The sequence below is a fragment of the Lepisma saccharinum genome, chromosome 5, assembly GCF_977018435.1.
Source record: "Lepisma saccharinum chromosome 5, izLepSacc3.1, whole genome shotgun sequence".
NCBI lineage: Eukaryota > Metazoa > Arthropoda > Insecta > Zygentoma > Lepismatidae > Lepisma > Lepisma saccharinum.
Window position 1 is genome coordinate 52611386 of NC_139233.1, and position 18845 is coordinate 52630230.

Consider the following 18845-nt stretch of genomic DNA (forward strand, 5'->3'; position numbering starts at 1 on the left):
ATGTGCTCCACGGCTTTACACCATTTATATTTAGACTAGAGGCTGTTTATAAAATCCACTATATATTTGTCAGCCAATATTTAAATAGAAAACACTGTCATTTCAGGCCTATGGGTGGAGAAAAAGTGCAGCAGAATGACACAATCGGCGCGCGTTAATTCCTCGTAATGGGCCAAAACTCGAAAACTTTTATCGTTAACGAAATTATTTCTGTAGATATTGAAATCTCGTACGAATTTGCGTATTTTATCAGCAATATTCTAGATCTCTCTTCCTAGTTTAGGAATGGCACGCGAGAAAAGATTCCAGGTTTTTGTAATGAGTCAAACACAGACTACAATAAAACGAACTAGACAAAGTTAAGGTCATTTAATCGTCCTTATATTTACAAATGAGTTGGCCTGAAAATGTTAACACTATCCGCGACAAACATGTGCAGCTAGTAAAAATAATACACACAGGACCAAAAAAATGTAGATTGACAGAAATATGTTGACTCAACACATTAAAGTGCGTGCAAACTACTAATGATGCACTTTTGGTCCATCAAAATACACAGAAATGCATCACAGGGTGTCCTATTAACTGCTGTTCCATGTGATGCATCAAAATGCATCATTTGAGTAGAGCAAAAACAATCATCTCAAGGAAACCAAAAGTACACGTTTATCTGTCAAAGGATGCGCCAGGATTGCATCAACCTTAATTTGAGGAATTGAGGAATAATAGTCTAATAATAATAAAAATAATGTGGAAATACTTCAGCACCACAGTTGACCTTACGAGAAATCATTGACAACGAATTAACGATAACTTATCAGAATGAGAATAGATTTATGTTGTACAGATAAGCTTTTAAATCATTGCGATTATAATTTTACCTTTACTTGGCGCCGTTCCGAGTCAAAACGAACTTTCGTGTGTAACGGTTTGATTGACCATTACTGGTTTTGTGCTATTATATTAATTAATTGCTGGCCAGCTACAAGGTGTAGGGTTAAGTAATATGTTTCCATGAGTGTACTTTTATGTTGTTACTGGATGTAAGTATATGTGCTTATTGTATTGTGCTTTACTGGATATTAGATTCCCAGTTTGGGGAGCTAGCTGTCCTTCAACAGACCGTTGCAGTGGAATTTTCCAGTGCTACGGGGTCCACGTTCACCGACATTTACCCCGACTATAAAAAAGGCCAGTTGGGCCTTAGGTTAAAAAAAAACAGTGTTTCCCCTTCTTTTCGACGACGAGGAACGTTTCCTCGAGTTTAGTCCACTTTTGGTGGCTAGACTGATTATAAGAATGTAGCATTTGGTGTAAGCCAACCCCTGTTTGCTGTCCCAAGTCCCCTTTAGAAAAGCTTTGAATATGTGGATATTTCCGTATTGAATAATTGATGCCCAAAAGAAAGAGTGAAGGTGTAAGGAAACGCATTTGCAATGAATGGAATATCATTTCAGCTGAGGGTAGGCCCGCAGAGATAATCTTGCAAACCCTGCGGTAAAGGAAATCCCGATGGTGTAAGCCATAAATGCGCAATTTTGTTGATTTAGAGTTTTGTTACTTTGGTCTATGCAAGACACACATGGAAACGCTATGTAAATATGTATATATATAATAACGTAAAATAAACACACATAATCATACCCGAAATGTTCTCCTTTAAGAATTAACTCTTAAGAACTACAGTACTGTCCATAATAAACCAGTTGTTTATTCACTTTTCTGTACATGTGTAACGAACCAGAGACAAAATATAAATGTTATGCGAACCGCCCCCCCCCCCCCCCCCCTTTCGTAATTCCGGTGTTAATACGCTTGGCATCCAGGGTGAGGTGGAAGGAGAAATTAGAAAGGATTTTACAAGGGAAGTAATCCAGAGGGCCGGATCAGGGACTGGGGGGTCACCTTTCACACGTGTGTTCGTCAGTTGTCCGTGTTATGCCCTCAACCACTAATGTCATAAGAAAAGGCACACAATAGGATCGGATACATCTAGGAACATATAAAAAACTGAACGGAAAACCACACTGATTAATTTTTCCGGTATAGCCTAACGTCTGAGCGATATTTACCCAAATACCAAATTTGCCTTACATATTATATACAGATAAAAAACCACCTATGTCCACGCCATTATATATACATACATATATATATATATATATATATATATATATATATATATATATATATGTATGTATGTATATGTATGTATAATCCTTTTCATTTAGATATCACTTTACTGCTGGAACGAGAGTTCAAGGTTCGAGTCCTGGCGTGGACAGAGGCGTTTCTTTGTGGATGTTACTTCATTAATTTCATCTAATCAATTGGCCTAAAGAGGCAGAAAAGTGACGCAAGGAAAATATTAAAATTGAGATGGTTTCTGGGAATAAACATTGTTAATTTTAACTGGAACTGAAACAGCTTGCGTTGATAGCTTATCCTAAGTGTATGACGTCATAGCGTCGTGGTATCAGCGTGCAAGTCGCCTGCCATACATTTGTTTCCCAAGGTAGATCAAGTGGAAGCAATGGCGGAAAAAAAATCTCTCCAGGTGTTAGGAGGTGGCATTTTCCCAGCCATTTCCAAATATATTAACTGAAGATTTATAATTATTTTTATACGTCTTGAATGGGGCTGTGGCAGTTGTATTTTCCTCTTTATGGCAATTGGAGGTTTATTCTTTTAGATTGATGGCCGTGAATCCAGATGCCAGGGACTCACTAGTCTGCAAGATGCAGTCCAGGGTAATATTATTTTAGACATCACGTGGGCAGAGGGTCACATTTTATCCATACTGAGTGGAAGACGTTAAGTCTCAAATTATCTTTCTTTCAACAAAATTTTGCGATAAAAATGCTGGATGTGTTCAATGTTAAATTTCAAAGGTGATAAGGTTGGGCGAGATCAGGGCCGGCGGAAGGTGATGGAGGGCGACCCGAGCCATCGCCAAGAGCGGCAAATAGCGTACAAGGTCTCATTCATTTTATAGTTTGATGTTTTACTTAGGAATATATTGATTTTCCTCTTGATGCATAATTACGAAGGGGGTGGCATTCGAAAGGAAGCGGCATCTGCCGGGATCGCCTAGGGCGGCAAATTGACTACGCCGGCCCTGGGCGAAATGAACCAACATGTTCATGTGTGTTGGAGGAGGGGCGAGGAGGATGAACAGGTCCTTCCGGATTGAAGAAGATCAAAAGCCTTTTCTATTATTTTAGATAGTCGATAACAGAAATAAAGTTCAGTTAAAGTTCACCAGCGGAATAACCAAAGAAAAAATGAGAGCTCGAAAAGATTAGAACTTCCTGTTTTATCATACTCTACCACGTAATCCAAAGAATAAATGATTCCAGGAGTTTTCAAGATACCAAAAATGTGATTTTAATGTGGGAGACCCTACAACGTTAGCTTCATGACTAACTTGCAAATATTTTAATTCTTGAACGGTGCTAGTAAAATTTATCAGAATAATTATGCATTTTCCGTATGTCAACGTTACGAAATGCGAAAAATAAAGAAAAAACAGTTTTTCAGGACATCACAAGATGGATTAATATAAAAGACAATGAAAGTTTATTGTGACGCATTGCTCTTGACTCCTTGCCTAGGATTCTTTCAGAGAGGCTGGCTGCGTATGAACTGTTCTTATCTTTCAGTGAGCCTCTAGAGTTGGATGGTGCTTTTCAGGTAACAAGAAGATTAACAGATTGCCCCAGTGTTGCAGCTTTCTACGACCTGCCGCGACGGATTTCAATACCACAAGGTCAAGAGGATAACATTAGTATGCTTGCATCTGAAAAGCGATGCCGACACCACTGACACGCAATTTACTTTTTGAAAGGAAACCGAAAGTCAAAAAGTGTAAGTCTAATCGGGACTGGGTCTACAGTTCAAAGTACGACATGAACAATTGTGCAATGTGCCTCCACCGGAGATTAACCAAGAACCCCTTGAATACAAGGCGACAGCGTTACGTCATTGAGGAGTGACCATAGGATGATTGCAACTCTCCTCGCCCCCAGCCTTCGACGTCCAAAGTTTACAACAGATCTCAAATTCACATAGAAGAAACGTGCGATTAACAAGACCTTTGACACTGACATACTATAAGAGCAGCCACAAGTATTTTACAGTGGTGGGCGACAGCTTCCGAAAACTACCACCCTCGAGAACGTCATTAATCCGTCACTGTCTGAATGTGCTGAAGGGAGGAGCTTATGAAGGATCAGAATCCATCTTTTGGACCAGTGGTGTGGCAAAGAGAGACCATTCCCTACAAAAATCTTCAAATGCAGGAAACGATGGCAAAATAGGGGAATAACTACTACAAAAGAAGACAAATCTTATGGTATACCTCCCCTCTTACGAAAGTATTGTTTTGAACTTACTCTTGCTAAAGCAAAGTTGAGCAATGCCTTTTGTAATCATCTCCAGAAGTCATTCTTGGAAATCATCGTATCACCTGCCCATTACTCTTCGAACAAGCAAGCTATCTATCTACTGTATCTACCCATGAACGAACTAATTCGCCCCATCTTCTATCGGTTTCTAGGAAGAAGCTATACTTTCTAGGTAACGGCGTAGATAAGAGATCGTATTACATCAACGTCAAGACTGCGACACCAAGGTTAACAACTACTACCAGTTTTCTGTTTAACTATGTTGAGAAAAAAAATAGCCACTGTCGAACCAGTGCCATACTTAACGAAACAACCTTCGAACGATTTAACTCCTTACCTCCACTCTCCAGCATAAGTAGCCGAACCAATATATCTTGAAAAGGAAGAAAAAGAACACTGTCCCTTCGAGCAGAAATTCTGTTTACGAAGGACACTCTGTACGAGTTTGTAGCATTAATGACCTCCGATGTCTTATAAAAAGCTATTATCTTTATACATGAACAATGATAGGGTAAGGCACCTGACAATCACACAGAATATCCGGGTTCCATCTCCAAAGTATATCGGTCTCCATACCCTGCTTAATTTCTGGATACATACACTTACCGCTAAACCTGCACGGGGTAACTCTCCCTTTCTATTGCGGTTTACATCGCTTTTCTGACTCATGGGATAATCGCTACGACGAGAATGATGAAACTGTTACTGGGGGAAAAACATTGATACAAGCATACCTTACCCATAGTTCGAACATGGAACCTACGGCATCGTAGATCTAGCTTTAAGCTTACCACTCAGACTCCGCTAGGGTGGTAAGGCAGAGCAACTAATATCTTTGCAACGGAATAATTACATCTTTGTATTTTGAAGTGGGAGCAGTATTGAAGAGCAGAATTAAATTAAATTAAGTGTAAATTTCGATAAGACTGCACAAGCACGTTATTACTATTGCATAGCAAACTGTTGACTGACTAACCGCTAAAATACATGCAAAAATTTGAAATTCGTTACAATATATGCTTACATTACACCAGCTCTGCCGCACTACACGTGTCCACTGTAGTGTTTCAATGACGGGCGATACTTTAAATCCATTCATTATTTTTACTTTTAATTACAAAGATGACAATCAGTGCTAATTATTATGAAAAAGCCAGAAAAAGTACGTTCTACGTTAAATTAATGTAAATTAAAGAAACCCAAAGTGAACATGGTTGCCAAATTCCTTAGCTATTGTCCGAATGGTCTACCAGTTTATTGACATTTTAGGGGGGAGACATTTCTACTTCCGGAGGGGATTTTCCCCTTCGGGGTACCCCCTGAATTCATCACTCAGTGGGAGTTACACAAGTTTATCTGATGTTCCAACTTCGAAAAAGAATGATCAAATGACAAATTTAAGACTTAAGGAACCACATATCACAAATATCACAACATTCATCAAGTCTATACTCAAATGCTCCGACAACCTATTCTTTAGCCGCCGTACCAACCGGTGTCCATTCACAACGCAGGACGGTTATTTTGACAAAATCCTGTTTCCCTGCTGGCTGCTCTAATGTTTGTGCTTCTTGCCCAAGCAGTAGGCCTAATTGGTTGTTTGACCGCAAATTCCTTCGTAGGCAAGAGAGGGTCACTGCCATAAAGGCAGACCCCGCGTCGGATGCTAGGCCGTCGCGGCTATACCTTAGTTTTCCCAATTCTCCATTGATATTATTGAGACTTCAACCATATCCGAACTAAGTGAAACACCCATTTCTAGAACTATGGAAAATGGTACCTATTTCTTGGTGGATTTCCAGCAATAAATTCTAAACCTTTTTTGTCTATATGTTTATACTTTATCCCCTTCCCAACATCAATAAAAGCAGTTTCCACTTCTCAGCTGCAGCTATTATAGCAGAAAATTAATGTTCTGAGTTGAGTTGACTCACATCGCGAATGGTATTCGCTTACACAATGGAAAATTAACAGGAAATGGTGGTTTGATTCAGAACTGCTTAGTCAGTAGTATGGTATCTCAAATGCAATGCATACAGGACGGTACGAAATATTTGCTTATAATTTCCTCGTCCAAATTAAGTTTATAGTATGAAAACAGTGGATAAAGTTGTTGTTTTTTTTTAAAAAAAAATATTACATTCCCCCTTCCCACGAAATAACACAGAAGACGACGAAGTGTTTTTCACAGAATCATGCACAAGATCAGAACATTTCATGTTGTATTTTACTTAGTTTATGTTGCTTTTCTGCAACTTGAGACTAATCACGAAGACGAGGAATGTTCGCAAAAGGAAAACCAAAACCATGATCTTCCAAAAATATGCAACAGAATCAACCTGTAAAAGTGTGGAAACAGATAGAAATAACGTGAAGATAGCAACACTAGAAAGTGGGTGAAAAAAAGTCATTTCTGAACCCTTTTCCCCAATATCCCTCTAGCATCTCCGAAACTTTCTGATTCTCTTTACACTCTCCTACGAAATTTTTTACAACCCTCTTTATTACGAATTCGAAAACCCTGTGTAAATTACTGTAAGGAATTTACACACAAAAAAAAGTTTAAACGTTTTATTGCCAGTCAAAATACCTGCTACGGCGATAAATTTAAAAACGCGAGAAGCCTAAGACTTATTCCGAACTAACCATATGTACTGAATGAGTAAACATTAGTGTCCAATTACCAACCTCGTGATGAGATACTTTATCTTAGCATGCTTTTTACGCCTCTTATGTTCGTCGCGGCGATGGGAATTAGGTGAACAAATAAACAGGCGAGACGAATACAACACCGATGTTCGATTTGAACGCTTGGATGTAAAGATATATTTTAAGCAATATAAACAAGTAGAAGTCAATTCATATTGTGCCACTGGAATAACAATAGCGCGAAAGTGCTATTTAAATATTTGTATTTTACGTCGATTTTCTGCCACCTTTGGCTAATCGCTACGATGAGGATGAGTGACGATTAAATAAAACTGATGAAAGGACACTCGCAAGAAACACCCAAGGACAGGCCGGGTTCGAACCCGTGAAATTCAGTGACGAGATCAAAAGTCTTATCACTTAAATCACTGTCACCGAGCCGGAATATTTATTGGAAGTTAGACTATTTTTATTTTTTGGAAATACATTTTTGTGCAGAATTTCCAGTTCCCTTCCTTTCACAAATATTTGCCGATGGAAAAAGTAATAGTAGACGAACTGTCCATCACGTTAATTCACACGGTTTACCGTACTGAGAGGGTAATGAATTGAAATAAAAAATCGAATAAATCAGTAATATCAGTACAACTCCATTCATTATGACAGCATCCTTAGGGAAAAAAATTAAGGAAGGACATTCTTTTTACCTATTATCTTACCGCTTATTGTACACACAGTTGTCATTTTTCTAGTTTAAAAGTAAGTTATAATACGGAATATTATTGAATTAAAAGAAAAATAACTGATAATAATAAAATTCTGAGAATTTTTTTCCCCGCCTGGGTAAGAAAACGATTTTTTTTATTCGAATACAAGAAAGAGCGTTCGAAACTTGAATGTTTAGGTGGCAAATATGGTCTCTTAGTTGCCAAAACGATTCGTGGTTGCTCTCCCATAAATTTTATGAACTATTCACTAATACTCACAGTCGCGTAACAATTTGCACAGTCGCCAAAAGTTGTGACCTGGTTCAGTTAGGTGCCAAAGTAAGTATAACAGTCGCACTATGCGACACATGATTTCGAACACTGACGTGCTCCTTTACTCCAGTATATACGGAGTCAATTCGATCACAAACTCAAAGTATTGCTTGGTAAGAAAAGTTATTTCGAACCCCATCAAGAATGACTTTTCCTCCACCCTATCTTCTCCACAACACATTATATTCACACACTGTAAAACGAAGATTTATAGTTTCAAATTTTCTCTCGCTATCGATGCATATTTTGCTTATTGCCATCTGAAGTTACATCAATACACATACCCAAACTACCCACCGCACGGGAGTCAAGTGCACACAATAATTGGAAATGTAACATTTTTACTTGCGGAGAATGGCGTGTCTAGGAGGGTTGGTGGGGCTCACAATGACTTACCAAACTTTTATTTTTAAAAGAGAAGATGATATAATAGAGTTGTTCTTTTTTTTAAAAAAAAAAAAAATAGTAGGATTACAGCATCTCCCCCCGAAAAACTTGGGCACGTGATTGCAGGCAAAGTTGTTTCTGTACATAATTCATAGAAATACAAATACATTTGCAGAACATGAAAATGTTGACTAATTTTAGGGTTGAAAATAAAAAAAACAATAGGTGAAAAATGAAAATTGAATGGACCTAGTTTGATATATAACAATAAACTGCAGTTTAGATTTTATATAGGCCTATTATTACATTAACATTACACATTCATCACCCGGCAAAAAAGTAAAGGGTGAATGATACTTGCGCATGCATTTATGAACGGATTGCAAGATGATTATAATTCTCTCACTTGTTTACACACTGCAACAGTGACACAAAACGATTCGTTGCTTACCCCATCGACAATCCCATCCTCGTCGAGCACTTTCAGGGAATTGGTCAACTCTCTCATTTTGACAAGCACGTGCTACAGCAGCGGCAAACGAGACACAACTAGGCAGCCCTGCACAAGGAAGGTTACGTAGTTAGAAGCGACCTTGGGACTCGTGTGATGACAAGCCTTTCTCTTCCTTCCTATGCAATCACTGATCTACGCCACTCGTGCTGTTGAACTAAGCTCGGACCTCAGTGGCAAAAAACGCAGGTAAATACATACACAGAGTTGTAACTAAGGTCTGAGACTTGACATAGCCGAAATATGTACACATAAATCACGATGCAGAAAATATTTAAGCATATTAAAATATGTAACAAAGTGTTCCTCTTCATTCCCGTGCTATTTCTTATTTCGAGTTGGTATCTCGGATATGCAGTCTGGGCCACCACTACCTGAATTGCAGTCATTATTAATCTCTGAGGAATCGGCACGGATTTTTACGAAATGTGGCACAAGTGAAGAGCTTATAACTTGTCTGAATTCTTAAGTCCACTTTATGCACAGACAGGCTAATCAGGACTATAGTTTAAAGTGGAATCCGAACTACCATGTGCCTCCACCGGTATCGAAATCGGAGCTAGTAGACTCCGACGAATGTGTTGCCACTACGCCATCGAGGAGGCAGCCGACATTTCTAGGGTTTCTGTCCCAGAAAAAAGCACAATTCACAAACTGAAATTTTCTGCTGCTTTCATTTGTCACATTGAATCAATTAAAGAAAATATTATAAGTATAATTTTATATTGGGCATATTTAAAGATTATAAACAGTAATGATCTATCGTGTATATCATGCCTGTAATGTTTGCTATTGAATGAATGACTGTGAATTAGCTTTTGTTTTAAATCCACTTTATGTACATGAAAGCTAATAGGGACTGAACATACAGTTTACAGTGAGATCCGAACCACTATGTCCCTCGAACGGGTATCGAACTCGGGACTCCTTGATTACAAGGCGACGACGTTACCACTACACCATCGGGGAGGCCCCAAATGATGTTTGCTATTAAAAGAATAAACGTAAATAACTGTCTGCTGTAAAATTGTTTTTTTTTTTTACTTAGTGTTCCCGAACAACCTAGATTTGTCATTAATGTTTGACTAGATACAGAGGAAAAATACGTAATTACATAAAATGCAATGCCCTAAGTTGTTACACGCTGGCAGTAAACGAATTTAACTTTTTGTTTTTCGGCGGGATACTCCCCTAAATAATAGCCAGATTTGTAACACAGAACTTGCCCTTATATTTTCAAATGATAACTTGTTCGTGAAGCCATGTTTGAAGTTCACAGGACGGAATGACCAACACCTTTGCAGAGATTCTAGTTTCGTCATTTTCACATTAAATATTTGCGCAAGAACATGGATTTGATTAACTGTTTTCAGAATCCATAAATAAGGTCGATTTGTTGTACAATGAAAAAGTAAGGAATAAGCTATACTACCTATTGCAAAATACAATGACAAGGAGTTAAAAAATTCAGGGGAACCAGCAGAGTAAAAATGCATACTTTGGAAAGATATTTGTAGAATCTTTCATTTTGTCACCTTAGTATTAATAAAAACAGTAGTGTAGCAATCTATTTGCACCTGAATCCTGTAATGGATGGTATGTCCGACCCAAAATCAAAAAATTGAAGTTATCTCTCTGACGCCTCATTTCTACTAAACGATGTCTCAAAAAACGGAATACGCTGCACAGAATCACGGTTGCCACTAATGGTTTAACCTGCAATTGCTAGTAGCCCAGTTAAATTAGACAAAAAGATGGCAATCGAGGGGGAAAAATCCAAGAGTTTTGAAAATTGGTATGGTTGTTCGTTGGTACCTACAGTACAACATACTAAAAGTCCTGGAGGGTGGGGGGCGAGCGAGGTGTGGGGGAGCTGTTTAAAGGTGACTTTTCCTCGTTTTTTTGTTTATATCTCCGTAACTATCAACCCTACGGAAAATTTATCCACATACAAAATTCAAGTAGTCAAAATTTCCTACAAAAAAGGTCCTATTCATTTTTCTCGTAGGAGGGTTATTTTCAAAGTTGTAGGGTAGACAAAACATAGGCATTTTTTTAAAAAAAACCTTTATTGGCATTTCATAAGTAAATTTACAGAAAATGTGTATTTGAATGAAATATGACAATTACCGAGCATCATAGCTATATTATACATTAAACTTTAAGTAAAATCAAATTGTTTTTGTGGAAACTCATTGGTCTGGGTCTTCGGCTACATCTTCATCGAACCACTCTTCTTCTGGTGGAGGGCTATTCGTGCAGCTTCCCTCACAATTGCCACAGACTGAAGTGCAGGTTATCCCAGCCTTACGACATCCGCATCGTACCCCACAACCAGCTGTGCATTTAAAAAATATGGTTTTCATGATTGAGTCAGGAGCTGCAGGGTCATTGGTCATGATAGGTTCGAGGGTTCCATCCACGCCTCGTTTCCATCCCCAGGCCTCAGGTGTCAGCTGGTGTCCCAACCATATTTGCACTTCCAGAAAGACTCTGTATGCATGCTGCTGAGCAGAGCCTCTTGTTGGTGGCAAAGACGCAAGGTCTGGCTTCAGCTTGTTAGCAGATCTTAAGATCTTCGTTAAACCAAGAGTATATTACTTTGTGGTGGAGCTAAAGCAATCAACAAGACCAGCAAATCAATGTCTTCGCCTATTATTGCTACCTTGTCCTCAGATGATGCTTTGTCAAGTCCACATCGCACAATGGTAGTATCAGCATCCCCCTCAGCTGTTGTTGTTTCAGAAGAAGAGGAGTTCGATGAAGATGTAGCCGAAGACCCAGACCAATGAGTTTCCACAAAAACAATTTGATTTTACTTAAAGTTTAATGTATAATATAAATATGGTGCTCGGTAATTGTCATAATTTCATTCAAATACACATTTTCTGTAAATTTACTTATGAAATGCCAATAAAGGTTTTTTTAAAAAAATGCCTATGTTTTGTCTACTTTACAACTTTGAAAATATCCCTCCTACGAGAAAAATGAATAGGACCTTTTTTGTAGGAAATTTTGTCTACTTGAATTTTGTATGTGGATAAATTTTCCGTAGGGTTGATAGTTACGCAGATATAAACAAAAAACGAGGAAAAGTCACCTTTAAACAGCTCCCCCACATCCCGCTCGCCCCCACCCTCCAGGACTTTTAGTACGTTGTACTGTAGGTACCAACGAACAACCATACCAATTTTCAAAACTCTTGGATTTTTCCCCCTCGATATGTCTAATTTGACTGGGTTATAGAGCATTCCCTGACATTCGCTACGAGACTCGGCGGCAAGGGGTCCGGCGTCAGAGCTTGTCTTTCCCGGTGAACGAGGTCCGCGACAGTCGCTAGAGTTGGCTATTAAAATTACAGTTTTCATATTGTGCACTAACCTTGACTACATGTGTTGAAAATGATGTCCCTCTGCTGCAACACATTCCTGGCATCTCCGAAGGAAATTGGCATTTACACGTGCAAGTTCGTCTACTGTAATTCTCCCGATTTATCGTACAATACTGTCTTTTAACTCACGGATGGTGTGAGGATTGTCTTTGTATACTTTATTTGTTAGATTTAAGAATTTTAGCGACTCTAAATGCTGTGGTTTTTGAAACACCCGTTTCTTGTGAGAGGCGGCGGATAGATTTCCGAGGAGACTGTTCTAACCTTTGTCCTATCTCATCGAGTTTTTCCTCAGTAAGTACACGTGGGGTTTTCTTTGCACTTTTATTCAGAACTGACCCTGTTACTCTAAACTTTTTACGAGGTTTAATATAGTGGTCCTATGTGGAACGGGAACGCCAGGAAATTTCGTTGCAAAACGTCGTCGCACTTCTCCACAATTCCTCTTTCCGAAGTAACACTCAACAAGATAAATCCTTTGTTGTAATGTAAACTTTTGTGGTGTCATATTAAGCCACAATCTTCAACACACGGACGCGACACAATACAACTTCCGAGGGAGGATTATACTGGCGTCAGTCTGCAACGTCAACAGAAAGGGAAAGAGAGCGAAGGCAGGGAGAGCGAAAAAAACAGACTGTAGCGTGCGACTGTCGCGGACCCGTTCACCGGGAAAGACAATCTCTGACGCCGGGCCGCTTGCCGCCGAGTCTCGTAGCGAATGTCAGAGAATGCTCTGTATAAACATAATATATGACTAATTTCCAAATAATCAGGTGGATACACGCTTAGTACGACCTGAAGAAGTCACAGAGTAAAGAAAATTTGTCTTATTGAAATATCATAGCAAAGTGTTGAATGAGACCGCGAGCGTCCGTCTCGTTCCGATTTTAGAGAGCTCTGTCTCGTTCTTCGTCTCGTCTCGAAGGATCTGGGCTCGTACTTGTCTCTATTCTTACAAAGAAATGTACTATCTCTTGTGGGGAGAGGAGACAAATGCAGAGTTTGGAAGTAACGAGCTACTTGTAATGCAGTTACTTTTTTCGAGTAACTGTAACTGTACTATCACTACCAGTTGTAGTTACTTTAAGAAATGAATAACTGAAACTCAGTTACTTTTTCAGGTAACGAGTAAAGAAATTCAATTACCTTACAGATACGTTTCAGCACTAAATTTGGGTTTGGTTTACGAAATAGAACTAAAATTTTAATCTTCCTATATACATTTATACGAGCAAATGTTTTACATTACAAGTTGCCAAGTAAATTGTTTACTCTCAATTTTATGATCTCTATATTTTCTTGTTTAAAAATATGAGGTTTATCATCATTTAATGAAAATGGGTGATAATTTTACATGATCGTCACAATTCAGTTCAGAAGATTCCGCAATTTATACACGCTCCAAGAGTTATATATTGTCTATAATAAAGTTACTGTAAAAGTAGCTTGCACTTACTTTTTAAAGTAACCGTAACTATAACTCAATTACTTTAAATAGTAAATTTGCAAACATATTATTATTGTATTATTATTATATTGGCAACAGCTGGAAGATAACATTATACAAACTACATAATGAATTATTGGTAATTAATTCTTCATTCAAATATAGGTCCAGCATTGGCTCTACTGAATGTTAATTTTTCTTATATCTGTATAAGTGAAATTGAGAATTCAGTAGAGGCAAAGGTCATTGTCTCATTCTATAACAAATTTAGCTGTTTAGAACAAAGATTTAATTAATATTTGTTGAGAATTTACATATGAACATCGAAAACAGTTCATTAGCCTCATCTTCTTTTGCACGAATTCAAGATGAAACTATATACCTTACAAAGGAGTAGTTTTTTACCGTCCTGTGAATTTCGTGCATTGAATTTATTACTCCATTTTAATCGGCAATCGATAAATGCCGCCAGATTTTTATGCTCCATTGGCCTCGCCATTACAACGTCCTGGTTAACAATCGAAACCAATCTATACATATCGATTTCTCACAACCTACTCGAGATACGTAGAAGCTTACATTGTGGATTGAAGTTGCTAATTCTAACCTAACGTGACATAAATTACCTCTGAGTGGATGTCTATATGGCAGTCAAAAAATCGCAAGTCAACAATGAATATGTGCCTAACTTTCGGAACCTTACAAGTAAATAAAGCTACAAACGTGTCATTTATGTGGTGTACTGGAAAATATTAAAATTTCAACTTAACTATAAAATGTTCACTTGTCTGTTAATGGCAACAAATGAACCATTCTATATCTGTTGATTACTTGCGAACAACTAACGGGTGGAGAATTTTCGACTACACAGTTTAAGGTTGGCAACACTGCAAAACATATGAATTGGGAGGGCGGTTTCCTCCTGCCTTGTGTACACTGTGACTTTGGATTTCAGTAGAAATGGAGCATCGGCCTCTACAGCAACGTATATTTTGTGTGGAGCAGTTCGTGTTAACGAAGTCAATTGTAGCGGTGCAGCGTGCATTCTGCAGGGAGTATGGTGATCAACAATGCCGTGGACGAGTTCCTAACAGGAAAACAATCAATGAATGGTGGAAACAATGGCGTGAAGTTGGAAGTGTTCAAAATAAACCGCATGGGAGAAAAAGAACAGTCAGAACACCAGAGAACATTGAACGTGTGCGCGTTGCTGTGGTTCACAGTCCTCGGCGTTCTGCAAGGGACATCATTTGAAAGATGTTATTTTCAAGAAATAATTGTGTACAAATTGTTCATGTATACATTTTCTGTAATCCAAAGGTGCAATGTTTCTTCTAGAAATGAAAAATAAAAGTAAATGTAATCAGCAAATCATCTGTCTTCATTATAAAATAGGTAGTCGAAAATGCTCCACCCTGTGTATATATATGCCAATCATGCCAATATAACATTTCGTATACTGAACTAAATACGAGGTTGTGCTATAACTATAGTGGGATATTTAATACGTATAAAAACTGACAGGAACAATCAACATTATAGCGACTTAGTATAGCGACCTAAAAAATAGAAGTAATTACCGATATATAGTTTGCGGGGAAAATGTCAATAACTTATTTTTTAAAAAAATTGTTATCTCGAGTTGGTTAATTGGGAAATAGCTAAATCTATACAAAGATAAAATTTTGCGTGGAAATATGATTCAAGTGTTGATTTATTCTGATATAAATTATCCTTGTTAACAATTCGTCGAACTCTATAACCAATAAACTGGGGATATGGCAATATTCTGATTATGAAGGATATCACGGTTACATAGTAAACACCGCTCCAATCTGTATATACGAAAATAACTTCAAATACGAGAACAGGGTTATAAAAATAACAATGATGAACGATGCCGAGACAAGCCTGAAGCCTTTCTCACTTTCGATATCTAAACTCCACCTGTCTCGATACCGGAACGAGAGAGAAGGAAATTTAAGAAAATAGTTACCGATAAACAAAATTAAAAATATGTAAGTTCTAGCACGTTTAATAAATATTGATATACCTCAATAATAAGTCTTTATGTCCACTGTTGTTACTCTAAAAGCACTTGAGTAATTAACATTTACCATTTAAGAATTGCAGAACCGCATGACTAGAAGTTTGTAATTAGAAATAATTAACGAAAGAAAGCCGACATGTTAAGAGTTTCTCGTTTGTTTAGGTTGCATCCTCAGACTGGAAAAACTACGTGAAAATTTGTTTGAAAATTAGCAGATCAGCTTGTTTTGTATAAAGGTTACTTGGGAAAATCGTGGGTGGTGATAATGCTGAATGGAAATTACTTCGTTTTGACAATCTAATATACTGTCGGCTTCTTAATCCACTTCCCAGAATACAAGTCGCAGTTTATTCACTTTCTTCGTAACTTGTCTCCTGGGCGCCCGGAGCAGAGGTCAAGAGCAGCGACCGACGCGGAAGATACTCGTTTGAAAAAAAAATACATGTAATCAGTACAAGATAGCTCAATATGGGTAGAAGCGCGGAGTTTCTTTTTTCCGCTGGAGACATCTCGGAACTTCTCGATGCTAAAGGAATAATTATCTTTGCTTCGCATCCACTCTAGCCTAGCCTAACAACTAAAGAGTTATTATTTTTTTCATTATCTACTTGGCTATATTTTACATCGCTTTTCATCTACATTTAGTTCATCCTGAGGATGACGATGAATGATGATTATGTGAAAGTGATGGAGGAGCGTGATGAAGAAGCGCTAGTAAAGACAACCTTCACCTTTGGTGGCGAGATCAAAATGCGGCCAGTCCACTATATATGCACAAAGAGGACAATCGGGACTGAACATAGAGTTTAAAAGGGAACCTGGACCACTGTCCATGTGCTTTCACAGGGAATGGAACCTGGAACACCTCGGTACATGACAAAAAGAGTATTTCTCTTGCTGGCGACAATCGGACGGACGGACCCAGATAAATTTCAGTGAACGCAACAGTAACCCCCACAATCCAAGGTTACAAATACACGATATCATGTCAACTGACGAAAGAAGTTAACGACTGCACTATCACATAACCAACATAAACATCTTACATAACAAGGATGATAAGACCTCTTCGACTGGAACTGCTCGGGAACACTGGTTTCACATATCTTTTGTAAGCAGCAGAACTGTAATTTCTTTCATGAAATCATTAATGGCATGAATAAACAACCCTCTTATCACCATGAAAAATGTTATTGGCTGACTACATGAACGAAAACAATGCCATACAATTAACCTTATCTGCGTGTAACCGTCCGTTCCTTTATTTCCGAGCCAAAGAAACGAATGAATCACCGCACCGAGTTTTAGTGTCCATAGATTACCTACATAATCCGTATGATCAACGGCCTTGCACATATCCAACACACAATTAAAAGCATATATCCTGAAATATTACTTTACAAGTCCAACTTCAAGAAGTAAAGAATGATTAGCCACCAGGGATCGCAACACCGTCGATCGGCTATCTTATAGTTGAGGAACTTAAGTTTAGAAAACTCTTATAAAGCAAGGTACTTTGTATATGTGTAGTATTATGTAGCGAGAATAGATCTTGAATAGTTGTAGTGTTGCCCACGGGACGAGACGGGACAGGCTTTTAAAAATTCGAGACGAGACGAGATTGACCATGTGTCATAAGACAAACGAATATTTTCGAGACGGGACAGCATTTCCAAGAGGCTCCACGAGACGAGACAGGCCAAAGTCTCGTCTCGTGGGCGACACTAAATAGTTGGCATCACGCTGCACATGCTGGCAGCAATAATAATAATTCCCCAAAATACTAGAATCATTCTGTCTCACGTAAGCACCAAATCTTGAAATTGGCGTTCACTCGCGTACCACTGCTACTGTCACTGCACTGCCACTGCTGTAAGGCTACTAAAAGCTGGAATGAATGGCACTTATGGCACCAGTGTCATGTTCTTTCATTGTGTCAACTATTGGCATCTCTGTAATTACTAGAGATGTAAAGATAAATATGAGCTCAATGCACCAAATATTAAATTGATCCGAATACCTGTATGGCCGCAAGATAACCATCAACCTCGGAAACTAGTATATGTGAAGATCTAAAACTTTCGTAAGTTTTCGTGCGTCAAGAAATTATATATATGAAAAAAACAATCCATCCTTGGTAGCTCGCCACGGCAAAGGTAGCTGCATGGCTCGTGGAGTTGGGTGGTCTCCGCCATGGATCCAGGCCCAGATTCAGAAGCGGCTTAGGGAGGGCGCTAAAAGGAGAAATGGTTTCGAAAAGGGGCGAAAAATTAAGAAAAAGACATACTCCAATGAAATAAAATAAGCAACTAACCATCTGTAGTAAATTTGAATTAGAGACATGTTTCTTCTTTTCACTGCTGGGGCCTCCTCGATGGCGCAGTGGCAGCTTCATCGCCTTGTAATCAAGGGGCCGGATCGATACCCGGTGGAGGCACATAGTGACTTTTGAACGATTACTATCGCTGTCACTAGGTATCGGACTTTTCAAAATTACAAACAAAAATGGTGTTATGAAGTCGGGATTTAGAGGAAAAAGAGTAGTGGATTTTATTACTTAAAAAAAAAAAAATACGAAATATGCTAAAGACTGGATAAACTGACCTAGAACTATGACACGTCCTTCCCCATTGCACTAATATTTAATTATCTTTTCTCTTGTACAAATATTTATTGTTCTTTAATCTTAATTTCTGTAATTTACCTATCACTGATAATGTCAGGATAGTGACTAACCTGTATATACTTATCTTGTAAGGGCTGTTACGATGGCAATTACGATTGTCTTTTGTCTTGACTTTGAAGTTCGGGCTCGATTTTTGAATAGAGTGATCAAGTTGAATTATAAGAAGTTTAATTTCATTGAGTGAAATGGATTATATGTTAGGCATATAAGTATTTAGTTTGCAAAGAAGTAAAATATACTTCCTTTTTCTTAGTGCAAACTTAACTTTGATTTTT

General features: G+C 38.2%; 1 protein-coding gene across 4 annotated transcripts in view; it reads right to left on the reverse strand.

Annotated features, from left to right (window-relative positions):
- Positions 1–18845, reverse strand: part of UGP (UDP-glucose pyrophosphorylase) — a 130828-nt gene that overhangs the window by 53123 nt on the left and 58860 nt on the right. The window contains exon 1 of one of the 4 annotated variants that reach the window (XM_083122550.1): positions 8934–9100. The exons of the other annotated variants lie outside the window; for them this stretch is intronic. Coding sequence (XP_082978676.1) covers positions 8934–8990 — 57 coding nt within the window. The 5' untranslated portion in view covers positions 8991–9100. Of the gene's footprint in view, positions 1–8933; positions 9101–18845 lie in introns of those variants that run through there. 4 annotated transcript variants of the gene reach the window in all.